This window comes from Clupea harengus, chromosome 22 (assembly GCF_900700415.2).
Source record: "Clupea harengus chromosome 22, Ch_v2.0.2, whole genome shotgun sequence".
In the NCBI taxonomy this organism is placed as follows: Eukaryota; Metazoa; Chordata; class Actinopteri; order Clupeiformes; family Clupeidae; genus Clupea; species Clupea harengus.
The window spans coordinates 16258736-16266235 of NC_045173.1; the positions used below are offsets into that span (position 1 = coordinate 16258736).

At 50.2% G+C, this 7500-nt stretch overlaps 1 protein-coding gene across 2 annotated transcripts in view; it reads left to right on the forward strand.

Annotated features, from left to right (window-relative positions):
• Nucleotides 1-7500, forward strand: part of LOC105906907 — a 91930-nt gene that overhangs the window by 66692 nt on the left and 17738 nt on the right. For both annotated transcript variants that reach the window (XM_031559673.2, XM_031559674.2), the window contains one exon: nt 6161-6342. In XM_031559673.2, the coding sequence (XP_031415533.1) occupies nt 6161-6342 (182 nt within the window). The remainder of the gene's footprint in view (nt 1-6160; nt 6343-7500) is intronic.

A 7500-nucleotide genomic window follows, 5' to 3' on the forward strand; every position in this document is an offset into this window, starting at 1 on the left:
GGCAGATGGAAAATAGATATGGTAAACTTTGTTAGAGCGAGAAGCTGGCCATTTGTTTTGTTGAGTTTTCAGGAACAACCTTGGGTCCTCGTCACCGGCGGGAATCGATCATGGGAGATGGGAAAGGGTGTGTGTGTGTGTGTGTGTGTGTGTGTGTGTGTGTGTGTGTGTGTGTGTGTGTGTGTGTGTGTGTGTGTGTGTGTGTGTGTGCGCTGGGGAGAGGGCGGGGGGCTCTCTGTCTCCTGTTGTGTCAGCAAGTGATGCTGGAGGAAAGAGAGAGGGAAGGGTAGGTGGAGAGGAGGGGTGAGAGGTGGTGACAGAGACAGAGAGAGCGAGAGGGAGAAAGAGAGAGAGGGAGAGGAAAGGAAGAGGCATGTGGAGGGTCATGAGAGAGAGAGATGGTGATAGCTTTGAGAGAAAGAGAGAGACAGAGAGAGAGAGAGAAGGAGGAGAGGAAGAAACGTGCTTTGTGATTTTTGCCTTTCTTGTCATGGGCACTGCCAGTGTGCCTCTACGCAGAATAATAGGAGTTAAAGCCATTCTTTTTTCCGCGCGGAGCCATCATTCTGGCAGTGGCTGACGGCAGAGGGGGAATGATTTCCATGCTAATGGGAGCGTTTCTGGCCACCCTCTCCTCTCTCTCTCCTCCTCCTCCTCCTCCTCCTCTCCTCCTCCTCCTCCGGCACTCTGGTCCTGCTGCTGCTGCACCAGCGCGCTGATGAGTGGTGAGTGTGGCCAGTGAACCGGGAGCATGGCGGGGGGTTCCGATGAAAGCCGAGGACACGGGTGCGACGAGACGCGGGCGCAGGGAGGCGGCAGGCAGGGTGCTGACAGAGACTGGTGCTTCAAATGGAACAACACCAGGACAACACCCCCTTCCTCCCATTCCTCATTCTCTCCTGCTCGCCCCTCCTCCTCCTCCTCCTCCTCTTCCTGAGAGGAGCTGAGTACACGTGAACTTTCGCGTGTGTCATTCATCCCTCTAAGCCGTGTGTACGTCTCTGCGCTCTCACAGTACTGCGACTCCCCCACCGTCCCCAGGCCTGTTCTTCTCAAACCTGCTCTAGAGAAGCGCCCGAGCGCATTTGCCATTCATCACTTAACATTTACAGTCGAGAGCCGAACAATGTTGAGTCGAGCGGCGGCACGGGCTTCAAAAGACACACTCCGCTACCGGTGCCACGGACGCTGCTGAGGGGGCCAGAGGGCACCTGGAGAGAGCTGCTCGAAGCTCCCTTGTGCCGGGCAAACCTCCGCGAAAAACGAGAGCGAGAGGCGCACGGTCTCCAGTGCCGCGGGCACATTAGCATTAGCATGAGTGGACATCCTTCCTGCAGCCATACGCGTGGAGTAGCCGTGGCTATGCTAATGTAGGTCACGGCTTCCTGCACCCGCTCTTGCCCCCCCTCCTGCGTTAGTCAGCTGCTGGCCATGGGAAACGCGGAGGAAAACCTGCGCATTGACATGCAGCTCCAGTCGTCTGTTCTCGACCTGAGGGGGCCTCCAGCCCAGCTGTTTAAATAGGCCGTGGACTGATGGTTTTTAAACAGGAGGCAGTGAGTAAACAGCACTGTTATTATAGATGAAATTTAGAGTGGGTCTCTTGAAAACTAAAGCCCCATCTGTGTGTGTGTGTTTTTTGTTTTCTCTGCTTCGGAAAAAAAGGGAAGGGTAAAAACGGACAGGCTAATCTGTTCTTATCACACTCAAAGGCACTCCTCTGAAGGTGTGCTAATATTTACACTAGCTGTCATCCTGAAAAACTACACGTGGTTGCCTAAGTATTCCTAATGCACTCAACATCTTTCTGCCTTCCTTCCTCTTCCTTCCTCTCCCTCTTTCTCCCCCCCCCCTCCTTCCTTACCCCCTCCCACTAAATCCTCTTCTGTCTTCTACATTCTTTCCCCCGTAACACTAAGAACACCCTGTTCTAAACAAACACTATATGATAAGTCTGTTTGGGGAGAGAGAAGTTTAGAGACAGCCATCCCAAAGTAAGTTACCGCTGTCCTGAGATCAGTCAGGCCTGTGGGTGATGGGAAGGGAAGACGACTGTTTTGGTTTCAGTCCCAGTTTTTTTGGGAACACAGGGAGCTCCAAAGCTCTTGCTGAAATTGCAGAAATAATAGCGATAATGATGATAACAACACAATTAAGTAATGGCAATAATTCCAATCATTGTTATTGCTAATTAAGTTCCTCATCTTCAAAAAAGGCTGTAATTAAAATAGTAGTTGGTTAATATTAGCTGCCTTTTTATCCTTCCTTTTTTCTCCATCTCCCTATTTCCCCTCTTTTTTTATTAATATTTCATCTAAAGTTCAGCGCTTTCTGCTTCAATAGACGGTGAAATCACTGCTGGAAACGCAGCTCTCAAACACATTCTCTCTCCTCTCCTTTCCCCTCATCTCATCTCCTCTCCTCATTTCTCATCCTTTTTCATCTCCTTCATTCTTTTTCCCTCTATCCAGTGTCACTCACCCAGTCTCACCCTCTTCTTTTCTTTTCTTCCCTTTTCTATCTCACGCTCTTCCTCTCTCTTGTATCGTTCCTCTCTCTCTTCCTCGCTCCATTCTCCCTGAGTTTTTGCTTCCTCTCTGGGTCACTTTACGTATCACTTCAGTCTTTCCCACACTCCTCACCCCCTCCCTTCCTCTCTCTTGCCTCCCTCCCTCCCTCCCTTCTTCCCTCTCTTCACTCAGCTGAAGTGTTCAGTTAGTTAGCATCGTCATAGTGATTGGTCCTTTTAACAAAGGCCCGCTTTCTTCCACTCCTCTTTCCCCCTTTGTCTCCTCTCTTCCTCTATCTTCTTTCTCTCGCTCTCCTCACCCCTCTCTCTATCTCTCCTCCTCTCGCCCCCCATCTCTCCCTCTCTTCCCCCTCTCTCTATCTCTCCTTTTCCTCTCTCCCTCTCTCTCTCTCTTCCCCTCCTCTCTCTCTCTCTCTCTCTCTCTCTCTGTCTTCACTTGCTCCTAGTGGACTCTTCATTCTTTCCTTCCTCTCAACACTACATCTCAGCCTTAGTGTCACTCACTTTAACCCCAGACTGGAGCTATAAGCACCATTAGTGGGCTGTGTAAGCCCGTTGATAAGGTGCTGCAGAGTCCATTCAATGTGTGGCGGAATTAACCTCTTCCCTGCCAGAGGGGGGTTTTGTGGTTCTGGTGCGAGTGTGTTTCCTTGAGATGTGGAGCCCAGAGTTAATCTCTCCTCGGTGTGAGACTCATATTTAGCACATTAATAAAGTGCCGCTCAGTCAGGGTCTTACCTCTCTCTTTCTCTGTTTTTATCTATGTCTCTCTTTCTCTCTCTCTCTTACTCTCTCTCACTCCATTTCTCTCTCTCTTCTCTTTTCGCTTTCCTCTTACTCTTAAGCCCTATACAGTAAGTCCCCTGTATGATGGACTACCACTAAACAGATGCAGATTTTATGCAGGCTATTTTCAACCAGTGCTTGAGCTTTAGCCAGCTAGACACTTTTTTAATGACTCCTCCTAACTCAATGCATTCCACTCTTGGGGAAACGTAAAGCCTCCTCTCCTCAGGTAAGACGTCTCACACTCCTCCATCTACCTCGCTCCTTGTCTTCACGGAAGCTGTCTGTTTTTTTTCTTTCATTCATTCATTCGTTCCCCAGGACTGTGTGTCCCTCTTTCGGTGAGTTATCGTCTAGCGCGACGGTGGCCAGATCAACCTTGCACTGTCCTTTCAATCTCTCTGTCCGGCCGTCCTTCGTCCCACCCCAACACCACCCCCCATGTTCTGCCCTCTCACCGGTCCCTCCCTCTCCATCTGTCTCTCCTCATTTCTTTACCTCTGGCTGGCCTTCTTTCTCTTTCATCTTTTTTCCCTGCAATTTATTCGCATCACTTCTACTCTACCTATGACCTGGAAGTGTTTCCCATTGCTGTAGATCTTTTTTTTTTTCTCTCTCTCTCTCCCTCTCTCTCATGTCTCCCTCTCTCTCTCCCTCTCTTCTTCCCAGTCCTCCTCTCCTGTGTAACTGTGCTGCTCTTTAGTTCATAAATACTTTGTTAAACCTGTATTAAACTAACGCCCTCTCCTTTAATCCCTGCGCCTGCTTCTCCATGGCCATTTCTAATCTCAGTTGCCGCTGTTGCCCTCCTCAGCCCACCCTTTACCCCCCCGTCCCCTCCCTGGAGACAGCCTTGACCAGGACTCAGGGGCCCATAAATGAACTGCCCACATATGAGAATACGTGGAAAAGAAACTAGGGGAGAGAGGAGAAAAAAATAACTTCTTTGATATATCTGGCGGAGTTTAGATGGAGAATTTCGGCATCTCTTTGAAGTGGGTCTGAGGAGCTAGAGTAGAGAGGCCTGCAAATCTCTCTTTCTCTCTATCGCCCTTCTCTCTCTCTCTCTCTCTCTCTCTCTCTCTCCGTCTCTTTCTTTCTCTCTCTCCCTGTCTTTTCAGTAGGCAATTATGGCACCCTGGAGGGGAGTGCTGTGCGCAGCTCTGGGAGAGTCACAGAACATTGCGCCTGCGTTACCATGCTGTTCCATCGCTCGGCTTCCATGTATTATCGCCGAGAAGCAAGATTACGTCTCGATCACGGGAGTTTCTCTTTTGTGACTGTCCCTTTTCTCTCCTCCTCCTTCTTGCTTTCTTATCTTGGGCTCCTGATTTGTGATTTTCAAGTGATTTTCAAATCATTTGCCTTTTGTTGTTGTTTGTTGTTGTGTGTGTGTGTGTGTGTGTGTGTGTGTGTGTGTGTGTGGACTGCTCCCCCTCTCCACCACCCCCAGGGCCAGTCTGTCTGCTGGGGAAAATGATGAATGATTTTGTTGACAGCGGGGGCCCCTATGTGAGCAAAAAGCTGGAAATGACATCATCATCGTGTCTTTGCGCGCGCGTGTGTGTGTGTGTGTGTGTGTGTGTGTGTGTGTGTGTGCGCAAGCCCTTTTTAGGTGGCATTGCTTGTGAGGGAATCTGATGCATTTTCCATGGTGAGCCGCACACCTCTTTCTCTCCTTTCTCTCTCTCTCCCTCCCTCTCTCTCTCCTCATCTCTTTCTCTCGTGGCCAATCCATGAAGCTGCTACTCTCTTTGCTTCACTGGACATTTTAATGACATTCCAGTGGCACAAAGGCCATCTCTGTGGTCATGTCCATGGTAACCAGAACACGCGCTAACTCTGCAGTCCAGCCACCCTTGCCAACCGCCACAGCCACGACCACCACCACCAAACCTAATGTGACGGACATGAGAGAAACTCACTCGACTGCTGCTGATGAGGACCAGTAGACTCAGAACACAGGGCTGCAATCATCAGTCAGCTTGCCTTTGATCAAGTGCAGCTCCACCGGCCACTGACTGCCTTTCACACTGGGTGGGGAGGGGGCTTGTTAACGCTAAAGCTAACGCTATGGGAATGCTAATGCTGCAACACCTTTAATATGACTGTGTGGCGCGGCGGGATTGCCTGGCTCAGCTGTAGCACTGATTGAGCAACTTATAGTTGTTTTTTTCTCAGCAGCTCTGGATTTTCTTTTCCCCTTTAGGTCTATGTTCCCCATAGCTGCCTGTTTCATGGCTGCCTGTTTGTTGCGCTTTCTTTCTGTCTGTATGAGTCTGTCTCGCTGCCCTGTTGCTGAGCCATTGGTGTGTGTTTGCCACGCGACGGAAGTGAAGTGTAAGGAATTGGCTGCGTGAGCAATGTAGACCTGTGATGCGATGCTCAGTCACCTCGCAGCTAGATTTCACATAGAGCAGCAGTGAGAGAAACACACCACACACACACAGGACTCATAAGGTGCTGTTATATGGGAGGGGGGGGGGGGGGCATTGAGGACATCAAGGCCGGTTACAGAATCATCAAGCTTTTCTGTGAGTTGTCAGGGTCGTTAGCTAGACGAGCCAAAGACGGCAAAGTCAAAAACAGAACTCTAGAGTGCTTTTCCACTCGCTGTTTGACTTTGTCAAGATCAAAGCCTCCAAAATTGCTGTCATAAAGGGACTCGCTTATCTGTGAAAATGCCTAGTTTTTTTGTGTGTGTGTGTTTCATTTTATCCGTTCCTATCTCACGTACAAACTCTCTCTCTCCCTCTTCCCCTCTGTCTCGCTCTCCCGTTCCCCTCCTCTCTTTCTTCCACTGTTTCTCTCTCTCTCTCTCATCCCTCTCTCTCTCTCTCTCAGGTATGTGGTCGTTCTCCGTGTCGGAGTTGGCAGTGCCCGGGGCGGAGGTGGGCCGTATCTCGGCAACAGATGCCGACCTGGGCGAGAACGCCAAGCTGGAGTACACCATCCTGGAGGGCGAGACGGGGGACATCTTCAGCATCACTGGCAGGGACCAGGAGGCCGTCATCATCCTCAACAAGGTGAGCCAGCTAGGGCTGGGACAATGAAGATGGATGGATGCGATGAGGCGAGTGGGAGGGCAGCAGGGATGGAAAAGAGCTTGTCAGGAGTGGGTAGAGCAGGGGGGTGGTCAGTCAGGCCGGTCAGGATGGAGGAAGGGAACAGATGATCTGGGGGAGTGAGGGAGAGATACAGGTTAGCCGCTCACTGTGCCAGCAAATGTGCTGCCATGTGTGTGTGTGTGTTTGAGAGAGAGAGAGAGTTTAATAGAGAGATGAAAGGAGAGAGAGAGGGAGCAAGAGAGTGATAGAGGGAGCGGTGCTACAGCTCCTGCCTCTCTGTTCATGACTCAGGCTAATGGCTGAATCAGAATCAGCCCACAACAGCAGGTGCACTCGTTCCCGCGCTTTTTATCCCTCCCACCCTCCCTCTCTCCTTCTTTTTTCCTTCTCTCCTTTTCTGTCTCTCGCCCCCTTTGGTTTTATCTTTTCTTATTAATGTCTCTCTTTCTTTCTCTCGCTCTATATCTATCTCCATCCCTCTTCTTCCCTCTATCTCTCTTTCTCTCCTCTTCTTATTTATTTATGTATATTTATCTGTCTCTTTCTGTCATTCTTTCGCTCTCTTTTTCTCTTATTCACTCTCCCACTCTCTCTTTCTCTGTGTCTCTCTCCCTCCCTGGTTATCTCCCTCTCTCTGTATTTTTCTGTTTATCTCTCTTGGTGTATCTCTCCTGCTGTTTATCTCTCACTCGGCATGTTTAGCTGCTCAGTCTGGGGGTGTCGGCTTGTCAGTAGTGTGTGTGTGTGTGTGTGTGTGTGTGTGTGTGTGTGTGTGTGTGTGTGTGTGTGTGTGTGTGTGTGTGTGTGTGTGTGTGTGTGTGTGTGTGTGTGTGTGTGTGTGTGTGTGTGTGTGTGTGTGTGTGTGTGTGTGCGCGTGCGCGTGCGCGTGCGTGTGCGCGTGCGCGTGCGTGTGCGCGTGTGTGTGTGTTTGGGGGTGGGGTGGTGAATATGATGAAAGCTGACACATTGTGTTCACACATGTGAGTACCCTGAGCCTTTACTCACCTAAAACCGCTCCACACACACACACACACACACACACACACACACACACACACACACACACAGACACACACACACACACACACACACTTTCATTGGTGGGTGCAGAGAGAG